This window comes from Haemorhous mexicanus, chromosome 5 (genome assembly GCF_027477595.1).
Source record: "Haemorhous mexicanus isolate bHaeMex1 chromosome 5, bHaeMex1.pri, whole genome shotgun sequence".
Taxonomy (NCBI): Eukaryota; Metazoa; Chordata; class Aves; order Passeriformes; family Fringillidae; genus Haemorhous; species Haemorhous mexicanus.
In genome coordinates this window covers 18704349-18722805 of record NC_082345.1, presented here as the reverse complement: position 1 = coordinate 18722805, position 18457 = coordinate 18704349, and the positions used below count along the sequence as shown (strand labels likewise).

At 41.2% G+C, this 18457-nt stretch overlaps 1 protein-coding gene across 2 annotated transcripts in view; it reads left to right on the top strand.

The window, feature by feature from the left end:
• Window positions 1-8794: 8794 nt before the first annotated feature.
• Window positions 8795-18457, top strand: part of VWF (von Willebrand factor) — a 118773-nt gene continuing 109110 nt past the window's right edge. Inside the window, exons 1-5 of one of the 2 annotated variants that reach the window (XM_059846174.1) lie at window positions 8795-8947; window positions 10483-10537; window positions 11065-11223; window positions 11869-11971; window positions 12060-12268. In XM_059846174.1, coding sequence (XP_059702157.1) covers window positions 8918-8947; window positions 10483-10537; window positions 11065-11223; window positions 11869-11971; window positions 12060-12268 — 556 coding nt within the window. In that variant the 5' untranslated portion in view covers window positions 8795-8917. The remainder of the gene's footprint in view (window positions 8948-10482; window positions 10538-11064; window positions 11224-11868; window positions 11972-12059; window positions 12269-18457) is intronic. The other variant, XM_059846173.1, reaches the window with a different exon arrangement.

Here is an 18457-nt window from a genome sequence, read left to right as displayed (position 1 = left end):
GTTTTGGAATTGTAGAATATTTGGAGAGTTTTAGCTTTTATTTGGATGTTAAATGTGGGGATTAGGAATTCTTGTGAATGTCTCAGCTTTGTTTTTCATCTTGAAGCCTCTACCCTTCATATTTCAGGAGAAAAATCTTAAAAGTGCTAATCTTTGATGGTAGAAAAAAATCAAAAGGCATGTGAGAGAGCCAATTAATATTCTAGAATTTCAGAGTCCTTATATTGTGGTTGATGTCTTGTGATTGATATCTTCTCTTGAGATTTTAGGGTATTCATCTATACCGATACAAGATGAAAATTTCACCATCTGAGCTTTTCGCCTTTTTTTTTCCCCCCTACTCCTTGTGCTTATATTGGATGACTGCAGGAAAAAAGGGTGGTAGTGGGGAATGCGCACAAGACACTGATTTGTTGATAACATAATGGTGTCAATTGTTCCCTGCAGAGCAGTGAATGTTTCAGGGACTTAATTGTCCTCCACAATGAGTAACATGCTCTGTCTTGTACAGGGGTAAATCACCTTTCAGAAGGAGAAAGACATGATTTTTGTCTTAGTGGTCTGCTTTTTCTTGTACTTGGTTCTTCCTTGGTGTTATAAAAATGAGTGAAATAGATTTTGTATGGATATGATGTCTTTCCTTTTCAAAAGTGATTAAGATAATGCTATAAATGTTTAAGGTAATGCAAGGAATTTCCATAGGCCAAATTTCAGTCTTAAGGGACTGAGATCATTCTTCCTGATAAAGACTTTCAGAAACACCCTATTGTAGTATATGGTAGAGATAATTCATGCTATATATGTGTATAAAATATTGTAAAATCAAAATCTTTGACCACCCTGGCTGGGAGCAGAGTCTTATTTCTATTCAGTTAGTTCCCGGACAATGTTACAATAATATCATGTCTGTTCCCGTATGAATGAAACCTTCCCAGGCCATGATTGCTGATTTCCGTGGAATGTCTAAGCAACTCAGGAGGACCTGCACCTGGGAAGATTGCATCTACCATACTCAAGCACCAGCGCCATTCTGCTGCATGTGAATGCAGGCTCTTCCGAAGAGTTCAGACAACCATCCAGACACCTGGACTGAGTTTTGTGTTTTTCTGCACATGTATGGCCCCAGTTCTACATGTGAAGGGATGCAAAGGAACATTCGGTCATTTCTGCCTCAGGCAGAATAAACTGTATATAAGCTAGCTGCATGAAGCAGTCAGTGTGAATCTCTGGGGAGATGCTGACATGTTGTCGGTCGGATCTTGGTTCACCGAGCACCGACTCCTGGGGTTGATGCCTCCTTGGCTGTGGTGGTTTTCAAAATTCTATTTTAGTTAATGATCTAATAAATCTTTGTTAAATTTTATTATAAATTTGGCTGCCGATTTGATCATTTGTAACACTATTATTCAATGGGAACTGGCATCTCTCTGCAGTTCAATGGAATTCATAGCACTATTCCCAAGTTTTTTCAACTGTTTTGTTTGTTTGATAGATTAGTATTTACATGATGCTGCTTGATAGTTTTCTAATGAATTTTGATGGGTTTATGAAAAACACAGTGTATAACAAACCTTACAGCTCTTTAGTGAAATCACAACTTTGGCGAATTGTATTGATGCAATCGTGCATGCATTAGGTGCCTGAAGGTGTTTAGGCACCTTTAAGATTTGACATGCCATCATTTGGGTGAGTAGAAAACACATCAACAACTGAGCGCTCATCACATTGATTATATGCTGCCAAATGATAATTTACCCTTCTGTTTTGTTTCTGATTATTTGATAGTATCCATCTCTGCCTTGTGCTATTTAAACTGCTGAAGTGGTAGGAGATGCTGGTGAAGGGAGGAAGGGATATGGATGATGCTGTATTCTAGGAATAGCAGCAGTGTTAAATATTTAACCCTGGCCCTAGCTCTGGTATCTGGAGCTAGAGGTAAGCTTTGAAAACCATAAAAAGTGGAGAGAAATGCACTTTAGAGAGGCAACCTAGGAGCTCAGTTCATCGAACTTAAACAGGGGATGGTGGAGAATTGTCTTGAACTCATTATCCAGGAAGGGATGTAGAGAAAGCCTGGTAATAGATCTTTCTTAAGGTGCTGTCTGAAGCTTAAGCTAGCAGAAACCCGAGTTAGAGCTAATGTTTTTAACATGGTGTAGCTTTAATTGTCAGAACAGTTTTCTAACAGTTGTGTTGAAATTTTAAATGAACTCCTGGTGCTGTTCTTGTTTGAAAAATAATTAATTTGGGACAAACCTACAGGGGTCAGCCTTGAACACAGAAGCTCCACCTGGCTCCTGAGTTGGGCATTTTATAACAGTTGCAACCCTGGAAGAAAACCTGTGCTTGTTCAGGAGCATCTCAGGAAGTCTGTCATTAGTAAATGTCTTAATTAATAAATCCCCCAGGGCCCTAGACCACACCTGTGTGTGGAGCAGATGATGTTAATTAATTTGCCCTTACTTACATGCTTGTGATGCAAATATACAGAGTATTGTTTCTGTCTTACTGCACGAAGGGGAGAGGGGTGAAATTGCTTCTCAAAGCAGCAGCACGGGGTCTGTGTTCGCTCCCTTTCTGTAATGGCAAAGCCTTGCTCTGCAAAAATAACCACTCGGGGATTTTAATTCTCATCTGCGAAACTGTTGCTCTTGTTTCAGTTGCCAAAACTGCTGAAATTCCTGGGCTCATTTGGAAGATCAGTTGTGATTTAAGATTAGAATGACAGGCACTTACGAGATAGATGATTCAAAATCAGAACTTTGGTTTTTTTTGGTAAGAACACACATAGAAAAAATGATTCCCTCTATTTATTTTCATCTGTCTCCCCACACTAAGAGGATATTTTGCATCTTTTGGCTGTTCCTGTTTATTTTTTCCTCCTTTCTCACTATATTAATATTTTCCTGTCAGGACAAATTTAATTAGTGGATAAATGCAGATGGGTGCATTTATCCACATATACACCACAGATTGGTGTATATCTGCACATGCATGCATTCATCATGCTTGATTAAACCTCAGATTAAAAGTTAAAAGACCAACCAAGGACATTTTTCTTATCTGAGATTTGGAGCTCTCTCTATCTGAGGGTGGCTGGTCCATTTAGTAATTAATTATTCTGCTGAATCTACAGAGTCACTAGGTGAATTGTTACTGCAACTGTTTTACAGACCTGCAGCCCAGAAGTGTTGGCTACTCATTATTTACATGGTTTCAGCTAAAGACATTTCAGCAGCCATGCATTTGGACAAATTTAATCCCAGGGGGAGGGATGAACTGCTTTTAAAGCATGGAGTTGGAAAACTGACTTGATATCATGCTGCATAATGCAGGCTCTCATTTTCTCTTATATTAATGGAAAAACTCCTTTGCATTTTATGTTTTGTTTTGTTTTGTTTTGTTTTTCCCTTCAGCAGCCTGATGGTGATTTTGTGGTAGTGGAGTGGTTGGTGTCTGATGTCAGTGCTGATGTTAAATTATGACAAAGATGCTGAAATGTTTTGCTGTCTCCAGAACAGGTTCCAAAACCTCCCACAGGGTAATTGTGAATAACATGCATGTATTGGGTGCCCTGATTACAAAATCTTGTGCCTATAAATACACCCTATAAACCAATAAGATTATGGAGTTTTAACTAGTTGGGAGTGGGGGGTTGGAAATAGGAAAAACACCATGCCAGGGGTGGGGGAGGAAATCGTTGAACTGGCCTTGGCTGGCTCTCTGTATGCAGGGAATTTCAGCCCGGGGTGGAGGTACATGACATTAAAAAGCAAAAGAGAGAGAGAGCAGTGACAGCCTGTCTCCAAGCTGTTCCAGGAGGAGGCTGGAAGTGAGCGATGCTGTTCTGCCATAGGAGCACACGCCCTTCCTGGGAATGCTGTGTAGTTGCAGTGTAGAAGTTGGACGCCTCTTGGCGAGGTGATACCTCACTTACATAAGGAAGAAATCGCCCACAAACCAGGCGAAAAATCATCTTCCCCTCTGCCGTTCTATTTAATTTCTGGCAGTTCTATGTAATGTAATGCAAATGTGTAGGCTTTTGGCTCTTCAGCCAGCACAGAGTAGAGTAGTGCTGCTGACGTCAGCAGAGCAGTACTAGCTGGCACCAGCTGAAAATTACGTTGTGCAGCTCTAGTGTCCTTATTCCCTGCATATAGAGGAGGGGTATTTTGCTTTGATGTGATGCTGCAGACCGCAGGGCTTACAGGATGCACCTTGGCTCATAAACTCCAGGTCTGGATGCCACCTGGCAGGTTTGGGGCCTGAAGTGCAGCAGCCAAGAGCATCGCTTCACTGGCTGCAGCCTGTGGTCCTTGCGGCTCGGCTGACTCCAGTCATAACCCCAGGAAGGGCTGTGAAATTGGAAATCCCCATGATCTTGCCACCAGGGAAGGACTTAAATTGGTAAAAAGTTTTATCTTGGATAATGCCCTTCCCTGCCCAGTCAGGAGGGAGAGAGTTCAAGTTTTGGCTTTGCCGTGTGAACTTCGCAGCCTGTGGAAGGATGTCCAGAGGCTGGGGGCTTTCAAATGCCTTTCCTTTCCTTTTTCCTTTCCTTTTTCCTTTTTCCTTTTTCCTTTTTCCTTTTCCTTTTTCCTTTTCCTTTTCCTTTTCCTTTTCCTTTTCCTTTTCCTTTTCCTTTTCCTTTTCCTTTTCCTTTCCTTTCCTTCTGTTTTTTCTTTTTTTTTTTTTTTTGGCCCGTCTCCTGGTCCTTTGCTTTGTTTCAGTGTTGGATCTGTAATGGGAAAGTAAATTTGAATCTCATGGAAAAACATTGAAACATATCTTCTTGCAGACTGGGATAGGATAAAGAAAGCTGTCTAGTTGATTTGATTTTATTTGTGTGGGTTTTTTTGTTTGTTCTTTGGGTTTCTTTTTGACCAAAAAGTAGGATTTTGGTGGCTAGCAGCAGTTGCTTAGGAAAGGAGAAGTAAGAAAGGAAGTGTAACATTAAAGGATGGGATTTCTGCTTCTAATACACAGCAGGGTAAAGACTTTCTAAGCCAAAAGCTGTCTTTGATTCATCACTTGATCCCTGTGATGCAGGGGCCCTTCATTAGTAAGTCTGACTCCTTGACACAGTGACCTGTGCTGAGACCTTCCATTTCTGTGCTTTAAAGGCAACAACCCCCTGAGGATTTCATTGCTTGCTCCCAGCCTTTACCCTGAGAGAAGAGAGGAGCACTGATTTCCTACTGTAATATGTAATGTAAAGTAATTCATGCTTGGAAAGTAAAGAAAAGTAATTGATGTGTAGAAAATGTATAAAATAAAAATTGTAAAATAAATTATACATGCAACAAAAATCCAAAGATCCTCCTGTTATGAATTGAAGCAAACTCCAATAAGCTTAGTCCAACTGGAATTTATTAATTACAGCAAGCAAGGCATAAGCAAAATCAGCGCTGGGCAACAGGGGAGCCTCCGCTCGCCAAGGACTGCTGCACCCACTATTCAATACAGTCTAACTTTTATACTGTATCTCTTCTCTTTGGTGACGTGTCCAGAAAATACTCTGCGCATGGGTCTTCCTGTTGCTAAGGGGTCGTCCTCTGCTGGTAGTCGTCTGATGAAGGCTGCTAGTTTTCCTCAGTCGTCCTCTGGTCGACTTCTCCTTATTTAGTGGTCATGCCTAAAATTCTAGAACTTATGGTTTATTGAGCAAGTATTTATTAAACAAGAATATTTTAAGCGAGCATTTATTAAGCAAGTATATACTTGGGATTGTATGTGGTTTTGGTTACACGTGGTTTTAGGTCTAAGTGTTTTATTCCCTCTATCTTTAGCCCTTTAGGGAACAGAACATGAACAAAACGCAGCAGGTTCCACCACACTCCGACCACGGACAGCCCAGAGACAGATTACCACAAAGAAGTTGCAAAACTCCTGGTGGCAGCAGGAAAAAATGCCTCGTTAGCAAGCAGAAGGACGTGGCTGGTGCGGAGATGGGCTTCTCCCAGAACCACCCAGGAACACCTAAGGACGATCAGCACTTGATAAGTATCATCAATCAAGATAAATTAAGTCGTCAAGAACATACATCTAAATACCTGACTTCTCCTGACATGATCAATGCCAGCCACCACCCAAGAAACAGCAGTTGTCCAACCCTGCACAGTATAAAGAAACTTCATGCATATGCAGGGTGACGAAAGAAATGGGGGCACCTCTGTCTCAGGCAGAAATAACTGTATTAAACAGCCCCGCCAGAGATGGAATTTGTGAACAGAGGGAGGTTCGATGCGATAGAGGTCAGATCTAGGTTCACCCCTCACCGATCCCAGGCTCGACGCCGTCTCTTTGACTGTGGCTATCGAGGACCGTATCTTGGTCGCGAAAATAAAATCATTCGCTATTACTATTAATTTGGCTTTCTTGCTGATCATTTATAACACTACCTTCTCTGTACTGCTTGTAATAGGACACACAAGGACCTTCTAGAATTCCTCTGATTTTCCAAGACTGGAAATTTCCTCTGCTCACAAAGAAGTTGCTTCCTACCTCTGATCATAATTTTACCTTTTCTCTTTCTGTCCTTTCCTACATTTCTGAGTGCACCTTCCTTCATTTGATTTTTTTTTTTTTTTTTTTTTTTTTTGGTGGCATTTGGGGTTTCTATTTACTCCAGATGCTGGTGAAATAAATAGGGCAGGAGATTTTTCTCCTTTTTAATGCCTTTATTAAAAATCAGCTCGGATGAGAAGAATCAACGGGTCGCGCTCACGCCGCTGTTGCTTCCAGGAGTGGCACGAAGGAGGAGGAAAAGTGCAGCTTTGTCCGCTGGTCTGCAGGCATAGCTGAGGCTTCTGTCCTCACGAGAGCACCAGGAGATTCCCGGTTTTTTGGTTTGACATTTGGGGTCCTCTTTCTAGCCGATGTCTTTTAGGTTACGGTGAAAGGTAAAATGGGTCTCAGCGAATACTGGATTCTGTTCCTCACATCTAGACATCACTTCGATCTCTTAATTCTGTGTTGGGTCATTTGTTTTAGGGGTTTTTGCTAAGTTTGGTGAGGGGTTTCCTCATTTGTGTGCCAGTCCTGTTGTCCCTTCACCGTCAGGGGAGGGGGGGGGGGGGGCGGTGCCATCCTCCAGGCAGCAGCAGGGGGGTACTCGACAAAAAGGGGAATTCTCAACCATCAACAACAGGTAGTTAGCGAAAAACTATTAACAGGTGATTACAACATGAAACTATCAACAACAAATAGAACTCCACCCTGGCAGCAACTGGCCTAACCTGTGAACTCTGCAACCTTTAAAAAAAATGGGTAAATTTTCTACTCATAACACTGGAAACACTTTTTTTAGATCCCATAAAATCAATCAATGTAGATGCCTGTAGAAATTAAGTGATTTTCATGCAAATTGACTTTGCTCAGGATAGAATCCTTCAATTCAAACATACTTGTAGCAGGGCCAGGACTTGTTGCATTCAGCCTGGTATTTGAACAAAGCAATGAAAAACTAATGTATTATGGATAATTTTTCTCAGAAGTCCTTCCTGTCTTGTTGATGAGAATGGACTATAAATGTTTTTTTGGCAACACTTCATAGCTGTTAATGTATTTTCTCCAGTGTCTCAGGTGTATTGTTTGGAAAATGACACGTCAGAAATGCCCAAGCTTCACAACATTGTACAATATCAGTCAATAAATGCATTCTTTAATTACCATTTCCTTATTTTTTTGGGGGAGAAAAAAGGACCAGGATGAAAAAAGGAAGTTTGTTCTTTATGTGTCTATCTCAATTAATTCTGTTTGTTATGTTCCCCAAGGTTATTAACACTCTTAAGAAGTGTCACAAGGTCTGGCTTATCTGACCACTGTTCTTATTTTTAAGGAATTTTCCCAGGTAATCTCACTCTACCTTCCTTATGTGCCAAACAAAAAAGTGCAAATCAAAGCCCTGCTGGATTTAGATCTGCAAGAGGAAGTTGCCAAATGAAATTACTTATTTGGGGCTCAGGAAATGAAAGGATTAGAATGGAGAAGATGACAAGTGACCATGGTGATAGAAGATCTAATTCCCCCTATCCTGAGTAGTGCTGGCATTTCCATAAGGAAAGGTTTAGGGAACATCTGTCTGCAATCACTCATGTTCAGGCTCTCAGGGCTAGGAAGGACCTGCTGAGATGTGGCAGCTGGATCAAAGAGGAGAAAACACTTCCCAGTCAGTGCAATGTGTTGCCTTCTAAGGCCTTTGTTAATCCTAGAAGTTATTGAAAATGTGAGGAATGGGACATGAAAAGTCAAGTAAGACTTGACAAACTCTGGTTTTTGTGTGTTTTTGCTCAGTGCTGTACACATGCCCATAGATTTGGTGCCCACTCTGCAAACAAGTCAGAGCAGGATGTGCTGTTCCAGAGGAACATTTCAAGGAGCAAATGTGTTGTTCTGATAGAAGGTGGCAAAATTCAAGTATTTTTTCACCTAGAGAATAAACCTAGGGCATTACTAGCTCTGAATTTTTCTTTTTCCTTTAAGGCAGTTGTTTAGGAAAAAAGGCTTAATGTTCTGTGGCCTTTGAGGTGAGGAGCATCTGACTATTCCCTTTGAATAACATTCTGTCAAATAAATATGCTGCCTGTTGGCTCAGCCAGTGAGATTTGTCACACATACGCATGTGAAATGTATTTCAAAGACTTAATCTGTCAGTTTTTAAAACTATTTCCCCTCATTGTACTTTCCTGGCAATTAAGAGTGCCTGATTTCCACGACAGCAATTTCATCTATTGTCTTGAGAATCAGGTGGATGTGACGTCTGCATTTTTATCTTTCCTCTTGAATGGACAAGAGTTCCTGGCTTGTACAAAAACAAGAGATATCAGACCAAAGTAATTCCAGTCTTGACTTCTGAAGCACCAGGGGAACAATGGTGTTGTAGGCTAGAGGTGGAAGCTGGAGGAGTTTTTTGCTCATGTGCAAGAGGAGTCTCGTGCAGAAGAAGGTACATTAGTTTCTAATTAAGCCAGTGATAAAACTGTAGATGGTTTTATAGTGGCAGATCTTACTGGATTGTACTCTGATTTGTTAGTGACACCTGCTTCATTAGAATTGGGGGAAACTCCATCTGCAGTTCAGAATGGAGTGGGAGGTGGATGGGGACTGATGGGAAGGGATTTATACCTTGCCTTTTTTTTTCTGCCTGCTTTGTAAAACAAAAGAGTTAGCAAAGATCATCAATATCTGATTCACCACAATAACTGCATGCACTGAGCCTGCACCAAAAATACAGTAGCAAGTGTGTATTCTGAGAATAATTATGCCTACTGTTTCCTTCACCATTCTTTGTAGTGTTTTTCCCAGGCAGTGGGTACTTCTGAGCTGTCTTGCAGCCTTATGTTAGTTTGGGATTTGGAGCATTATATTATGAGCTATAGAATATAATTTTCTTTCTTCTCCTGTCTTGTGTATGAGTCAAACTCAGTGTTTTATTTATGTGGCTGAGAGTTGGACCTACATAACTAACAGCAATAGTAGTGTGTGTCTATATCTGATATCTCAACTTGTCTTTGCAAAATGCATTCTAGTCTTTAATTGGATGGTTCCTTTAGGAAAAGGTGTGTCTGGTCTTCTGGCATTAATATATTAACTTTGGTATATTTAAGCATCTCTAGTTGCTTATATGATTACTGAAATTAATTGCCTTAGATGGAGCTCCCTGCAGCTTTCATACTTAACAGTTGACATTTTATCACTGAACCCATGTAGTTCACCATCTGCATGACCCTCCTATCCTGTTATTAATTGTTACTTTTAATGGCCTGGTCATCCTGGAGGTAGTTTATAGACATATAGAAAACAAAGATTGACGTTCTGGTTGTAGAAAGGAGGAGGCAATGCTAAAACTGATTTTGTTGAATGAAAATTTTCACCCTGGGTCTCTAATCTCTGCACGATTTCCTCCCTTTCCTTCTTGCCCCTTGTCTAAAGCATGTTATCACCCTAAAATCAGTGGATTATGTGCTTACAATGGTCTGCCAACAAACCTGCTGGCTGGTGCAGAACTTCTATGTTCTTTCTTTCCCTTTGTGGATGTTTGGGCAGGATGCAAATCTTGTGCTGCAGAGGTGATTTCTACTGGAGCCAGCTTGGCTGAGCCAGTCTGGGGGGCATCGTCACATCAGGCTGGCTGAGAAATAATGTTGTGTGTTGAAGGGCTTTGGGTGCAGAGTGTTAGCTGAGGGGAATTGTTATATGTGTCTGTGTTGAGTTGGATTTCCCATGGAGGTAGCTGACTTCCATGCCATGAGAAGTGAAAATGCAGGCAAAGAGTAATTGATGACTCTCCTAGATTATCTAGTTAAAGCAAGGTGGAGGGCAGCTGAATTACCACAACTGTCTGCATGGATTATGGCTTTCTGAAATGAGCCTCAATAATAATTTTCCATATAAAGAAAGGATAGAAAGTGATGAGGAGTTGTGAAACAGACTGTGTCTCAAACTAAGAATATTCTAAGCTGTTTCTTTGATTTTTAACAGATGCTCCTCTTGACAGTACTGCAAACAAACCTACTGCTGGCCACTGTAATTACAGGTAAGAAAACAGGTTTGGACTAGAATATATTTTCACTTTTTTTTTTGTGAGATATGAGCCCCCCTTTCCCTTTTTGTACTGACTCAGGGATTATTCTCACCATGCTGAAGGTATCAATCGTCATTCCTTTTTGTCTGTTTATCTTGAAACAGGCACTGTATTGAGTCCCAAACATTCCCTGTAGTCAGGAATGTTTGACTGAACAAGATACAGGGGTTTCCTAGCGCCCTATAGGCTTTAGTGGGGTTGCAGGCAGGCACAAATGAACACATGGCATTCCTCAAAGGATCAGAACTTAATTTGCCCATGCAAGGTTTCGGCTGGTGGAAATAAAGAAAAAAAAAAGGCATTACAGTAATGCATATAATAATAAAAAAACAGCTGTGATCCTATGGACTGCCATGCCAGGCTTACAGTCTGCCTAGAAGCCACCAGGACATCAGTGGGGATAAATTCCAGCAGAGAAATTCCTGAACTGCAAAATGATTGCTTTAAATTGCAGGTTAATGTTGTGTTTTGATACTCAGGGTTATCAGGGGCTTCACTTCAGGAGTCATCAGTTGCCCGTTGCAGCCTTTTTGGGAATGACCACATCAAAACATTTGATGGTTCCTTGTACAATTTTGCTGGGTACTGCAGCTACCTTCTTGCTGGGGACTGTCACAAGCACTCCTTCACCCTCTTAGGTGAGTGTAAGCTGGGTTGCATCACAGGAAAAAAGACAAATAGCTCCCCTTTGTCAGATAGGATGGACCACTGCATAAAAAGGGGTGTTGGTTGAGGGTTTTTTGTTTATCTGTGGGTTGTATTGGGGTGTTTTTGGGCTTGTTTTGGAAAGTGGGATTACTTCTGGGGCTTCTGTTATCCTTTGGTAATGTAGCTCATACATTAGTAAGCTGCTGAAAAGCAGGGATTTTCTTACTACTCCTACTAAAAAGAAGACCTTTACTAATTTTGTATTTTTCAGGGGGATGTGGCTGAGTTAAAGCTGAGTCCAGGAATAAGAGCTATACAACCCTTTAGAACAAATTTTATCTGTTTTCTAAACCACACCAGTAAGAAAAATACCACCTTCTAGGACAGAAGGCCTTGGAATTAGCATAGGCCTCTGCAGAGTTATTCTTGGGCATAGAAATGATGATACATGTACCAAAACTGAATGTGATACATGTACCAAAACTGACTTTCATACCAACTGCTTTGGTAGATGTTTTTATATTCAGTAATACCTGTTCTGTGTTGGTCATAGTTTAAAATAGGTTTTTACTGGCCATAAATTGTCTTCCTGAGTCCTAGAGCTAAGAGTATTTTGTTGTGTTTCATCTCCTCAGGTGATTACCAGGATGGGGACAAAATTGGTTTCTCTGTGTATCTCGGAGAATATTTCAGTCTTCGCCTCTCTTTGGATGGAGTTGTGATGCAGGAAGAAAAAAGGTACCTGTAGGAACTATTATTCTATCAGAAAACAACCTGGTGGTTTTTGTGTGTCACATGCTGAGAATTTCCTGTTTTTTCTCCACAGGGTTTCCATACCTTTTGCCTCCAGTGGCATATTTATAGAGAAGGAGGCAGGTTATTATAAAATAGCCAGTGATGAGCATGGCTTTGTGGTGACGATTGATGCCAGTGGAAATATTCAGATTCTCCTTCAAGAAAAGCACTATAATAAGACCTGTGGGTTGTGTGGCAATTTTAATAAATTCCTTGAGGATGACTTCAGAACTCGTGAAGGTAAGGTTACCACTAACTGATTGTATGTTAATGCTCTGCACACTTTTCCTGATTCAACAAAGATGTTGATGTTCCAGCAAAAATGTTTCTACAGAACCTGTCAGGTACCTCAGGTTGGTGTGTTGAAAAGCTAAGTCCTTTTATCTTCCTTTCTTCTGAAAAGAAATGGCAGTCACATCTCATTCCTGAGGAAAGACCAGGCATCTGAATGTAGCATGTTTAGAAACCGGAAACTTTCAAATTCAAAGATAAAGCTACAAGTTAATTCATGCAGGGAGGCATGAAACTTTCAAATTCAAAGATAAAGCTACAAGTTAATTAATGCAGGGAGGCTGGCTAGAAGAAGACCCAATAAAAAAGCAGTGTGAAATACCCATTGATTCAACATCTAATTTTTCATGAATTAGCCAAGAGGTAATAAGAATAGATAGTGTAAGAATAGAAAGATGCAACAGCAGAAGATCAAATTCCTGCTGCTTGCAGGTTTGGCGTGGGATGCTGTTCTATAAAGGGGTTACCTTTTAATGACATTTCACCACCTATAAGGGCTGTTGGATGGGCGGTACACCTTATATCACAGCAGTTCCTGGTGAGAATGAGGGGCAAGACCACCTTTGCTACTCAGTACACCTTTGTGTGAAGACTGAGTTTTTGAAAAGCCCCAAATGAGACTTTGAAGGATTGGTCTTGATTTGTGGTATTTCAGAGTGTCTTTTAATTCTGAGTGCTTACCTGAAGAGGAGAGGTTTGAAGTTAGTTAATACATTGATATATTAGATTGATAACATGAAGTGTGTATTAAAAATAAATGGTAGTGAAGATATAAAGGGAGGCAAAGCAGCTTGGAAAGGAGCCTGGCAGTGCTCCAGAGATGTGTCCTACTGACACTCAGGATACATAAGCATAACTTCTGTGTACAGAAAAAAAAGGAGATCTTATGGTGTGTTAAAATGATTAATCTGTTCTTCAGCAATGTAAATAATAAGAAACAAACTCTGGTCACAAAACTGCTTGCCAAGGCTTGGATTCCTTGATGTCTGAATGAGATGAGATAAGAAGTTTATGGCTTTTTCTTGAGACAGTAAATAGTAGTAAGGCCCCTAGAAAAAGCAAAAGCAAAAAAGGAGACTGTAGTGCTTTGGATTATTCAAATGTAAAAAAGGCCCCTCTGCTGCTCATGTTTAAATATGTTTCATGCAGTATTTGTTTTACGTGCTGGAGGCTGTATCTTCCCTCTTAAAAAAAACAGTCCATTCACAGCCACAGATTTTGGAATGTAATAAAGTCCATGACAGGGTCTCTGCTTGGACGAACTGTAAAATAATAGAGGTGACAGATAAAATGTGTTTTCTGTGTCTCTTACAGAAGTCAGGGATCTCCTCATGTTTATCCACCTGTGTGGATACACAGACCTGTGATTTTAGCCTGAAGAATAGGACTGTGTGTCAACAATTCTGCCAGTTTTTCCAGTGATACAAAAGGCCTTTCATTTAAACTAATTTAGAAGGAATTAGGCTGAATTATGTTTGAATTTTTTGTATCAGTGAGGGACGTCACTACACCTGTACATGCACTTATTGTCGCCTTGGCAGCTCTGCTGGTTCACTGGAGCGTTTCTTAACTTGCTTCAAGCAAATCAGTTATGGAATAATTCAGATCATATTTTTTTGTTTGCTTTGTAATATACTGTTGAATCTAGCTTCCAGGTAGGGGGCAACACAAACAGCTGGGAGAGCTAATATTTTTTAAACAGAAAAAGTAGGCAGTCTCTTGGAAGCCTGTGAAGCATTTCACCCTTTTCTTTTCACTAAATTTTTTAGTTGTTCTCCTTTCAGGCTGATTAGATCTCCTGAAGGTCAGCCTATCCCAGGATGTGAGCTTGATGTAAGGACTTAGTGATGTGAGGGCAGTGAAGGGTTACCTTAAGGTTGCTAGCAGGCTGAACTGTCCTGTTGGTGTATCCACTGCTTCCTGTTAAAACCTGGAACTTATCAGATAGGGGCCTCAGTTCTGATAAATCACATTTCTGGGATGGATTTTTATTGGTAAGAGATGTGTTAAGATCTTTGAGCTTCAGAATAAGATGCAGTGGAAACAAATGAAAGTATGATTTTTCCATATTTTAGAGAAATAAATTATTGTGGTTTAAGAACACAGTTAATCTGATTTTTCCCTTAAGAAAGTAGAATACGATATAGAACTTGATTGATTACATCTGAATTGTTTTTAGGGTGGTGGTGAAAGAAGAGGCAAAGCACCTGTTCTGTGAGTGGATATTACCACTTACAGCAAGTAAACAAAGGAGGCATGAACAGAAGGGTGTTTAAAACTTAATGAACACTGTAATTGCTTTTCTTTTCTCTTGATATATTTATACTCCTGTTCTATAATTTATTCAAATGTGGCATTGTCATGATGCTCTTATGACTCCTTGCTGTGTTTTTAGTGTGGAAGTGGAGAACTGATGAGAATCTGATGAGAGAATAACACTCATTGTTTCTGTGTACACTTTGGATGCTCAGCTATTGAGGTCTGGAGCTCTGAATGATGAGAATAAAATTGATACCCTGCTAAAGTAACACTGGTGGGACTGAGCTTTGAAGGCCTTAGGTGTAAGTTCTTGAACCCCCCAAAAAAGCTTCTCCAGTAGGTTTTGGAGTTCATAGAATATCCTGAGTTTAAAGGGACCCTGCAAGTTGAAAGGATCAGCAAGTCCTGGCCCTGCACAGGACACCTCAACAATCCCACTGTGTTGTCCAAATGTGTCTTCAGCTCTGGCAGCCTTGGGGCTGTGATGATTTCCCAAGGAAGCCTGTTCAGCGCCCCACCACCCTATGGGGGAAGAACCTTTTCCCAAAGTTGCAGACCCACTGTCCTTCAGACAGGCTGGGGTGCTGAGTCACTGCCAGTGACATGGTTCCTACAATAGCTCATCCTGTGGAGAAGTGCTCATGTCCTGTCCAGACTGGCAAAGAACATTGATTTTATTCTATAGGCTTGCTTGTTTATTGGATATGGAAACAAAACCAAGCCAAACCTTGAGAGCTTGTTATCGCAATTTAAGCATAACTAAAATATAAAAAGAAATGTCTTGGAAGCTTTCTATGGTTTTTGCTTGGTCTTTTGTCTGTTTTTCTCCTAGACCCTAATGAAGGGTTTCTTCTCTGATCTTGCCAGATAAGGTCTGGTCCTTTATGTCCATTCTGTGAAGGCTTCTAAGACTTGCCAGTTATGAGGCTCTGCTTTCTGACCTTAGCATGCACTTCTAACTGGTTGCCAGCCTTTGCTCATATCAGAAAAAGGAAGCTGAGTTCTTTCTAGATGCTCAGATACCTATTTGACTATCTTCAGCCCATGTGCTTGATTCAGGGTCTGGGACTGAAGTTAGACCTTTCTGTTGTGAGGAGAGTGGCGGCATCACTAGGCTGTAGAGTTTGGGAGGGGGTTCTTTCCCTTTCCTGTTCGGTATTACTGATTTTACATTAATTGAACTGGAGAGGGCAGGAAAGATTTTATAGCCCATGACTTTGTTATTTCATATCATTAATTTGATGCAAAGTATGAATCAATTTTTGGGCAGCCTTACCAATAGTTTTGCCTGTCTGGAATAATGTAAAACTGTGTTAAAAAAGCCCCCAAAACAACAAACAAAAAACCCACCCTCATTCCTCCCCCCAATTGCTTGATAAATAACCAACATGTCAAAGTTGGTTATTTAGCAACTGAGACTTTATTTACCAGTTAAGACTCACAGGACTGTAGTGTCTTGACCAAATTTCTGCATTTATTTTTATAGATGAGTTAACAGAGCCTGAGAGAGTTATCTGATGTGGTGGAGGAGGTCAGGGTTCCTGGGTTCTTGCTTCCCACTCTGTGCCCAGAGCATGAGGGGGTTATTCCTGATGCTTTGCTTGCCTGACCATCAGTGTAAAAGTAAACAAGCTGGTGCCAGTTTCAGATTTCAGAAAGAGCTGGTGATTGGAGGCTCAGATAATCATAGTGAACAAGGATTTTGCTGCAAACAGTGGCCATCACCAATCTGAAAATCATTCTGAAGAGAGACAGACATGAGGGCAGCAATTGGAGCACTAAAGGCATAGTCCAGCAGGACACTCCTGGAGACCCTGCCTGCTGCTCAGGAAGTGGGGGAGTGGCCCTCTCCTCAAAGACTCTGCAAGGTCACGGGTGTCATGATGTGTCTGGGACATTAGGAGCAGGTGGGATTTGTGTTGTCTTTAATATATGCCTCCTGAACCCATCTTGAATGCTAAAAGGAAATTCTACCCTAGCTGGCTGCCTGGAGGTCTCAGCTTTTGAGCAGCCAGTTTACTTGTTGGGATCTGTACTGTGGTCTATATCAGGCATCTGATCATCCCTTCTTGAAGCTCTTCTGTCCAAATCCTTTGTTTTCATTACGTTTTGTGACAACTTCTGTTTTCAACAGATTTCCTGCAAGTCTTAGGCAAAACCAGTGCTTTAGCCACAGTTCCACCCAGGCTGTATGGAGGGCTTCTGGGTGCAGGGCTCTGATGAGCCCTATGAGGGAGTTGTTTAGTTGTTTCTGCAGAAGCTTGGGTGCTTCCAGGAAGAAGAGGTGACCAAAGAAAGGACAGGAGGCAAACCAAATCTCTGCTGTGCAAGAGATGAGGGCAGTCCCACTGTGTGGTGGGATTGCAGTGCCAGATTATGTTGACAGCATCACCTGTCCACTTAAACCCCAGATTATTTTTTAGGCTGTTGTGTTGTCCCTTCCACTGCCTTTCCTCTTCTCCCTTCTCAAGCTCTTCAGCAGAAGGAAATGGAGGTGTCAGGTGGGAAAGGCCAGGGGTGTTGGCAGCTGCTCTTCCCTCTACTCATAGCAGTCAGATGTGCTAGGGATATTTCTCCCTCCCCATTTTTCTTCCTGAAGCCTCATCAAATAAGTGAAGTATTTAGGTTGGAAAAGACATCCAGGATTATTGACTCCAACTTTTGAGAGATCACCACCTTGTTAACTAAACCAGAGTACTGAGTGCCACGTCTGGTCATTTCTTGAGCACTTAAAGGGGTGGTGACTCCACCACCCTGCTCAGCAGCCTGTTCCAGTGCTTGACAATCCTCTCCATGAAGAAATTCTTCCTGGTGTCCAACCTGAGCCTCTCCTGGTAGGGCTTCAGGCTATTTCTTCTCATCCTGTCCCTTATTTCCGGGGAAGAAGGGAAGAGCCTGATTCCCACCCCTCCTGCAAGGGAATTGTGCAGAGCCAGAAGGTCCCCCCTGAGCCTCCTTTTCTCCAGGCTGAGCCCCTCAACTGCTTCTCACATGAGTGGCTCTCCAGAACCTTCATTTACTTGAAGTGTGAGTCATAGAATACAGCAAAGAATGAATTAAAGTCACATAATGCAAACATTGTGTAAAAGAACTGCATAAGAGGTATAAATTTGCAAGCATTGCAAAAAGAAAGAAAGAAGAAAAAAATTAATGGAAGGAGATGAATGAAAAAACAAGTGACCAGTATTTTAGGACCAACAGTTGTCCTGACCTTCAAACATTAGCCTGTGGGTGAGGGAGCCCCTGGGGGTAGCTGCCAGCAGGAATCCTGGCATGGATGTGTATCCAGGGTTGCAGAAACACTGCTTCAGAGCAGAAACCAGCTCCTGTTACACACCTGCTAGGGAAAGGCTGCCTTACTGCAAACAAAAGGGAATCTGGCACCTTGCTTCTCCTTAGGCTGGTTTGCATTGCTGCTTTAATGTTTATAATATATGGTAAACTAAAGGATTGTGTTCTTCTTATTGTGGCATTTCTTTCCTTGTTCTAAGTCCTGGCTCCATAGATGAAAATTTTGTGTCTTTTATCCTCTTTCCGTGGAAGTCCTTTGCTCTCTGCTGTGGGCCTGATATATGCTACCTTTAAAAGCCCCTAATTTCTAGTTTACGAAAGAGTCTACAGGTCTTAATACCTCTGCCTTAGCATTCTCAGTGCAGTTTTCATGACTACCCCACAGTTTAGGAAGAGTTTTAGTGGTTTGTATACTCCTTGTGTTTGTACTAAACAGGGAGCTCAATGGAATCTTTATTATCTATACATGTATATATTATTAAATAGTCCATAGTATACTTGGGGAGAATTTCTTTTGGTTTTCAGATACAGCCAGGCTTGTATTTCAATATATCCTCTGCATAAGGTCTTGGGAATGCATTAACACTG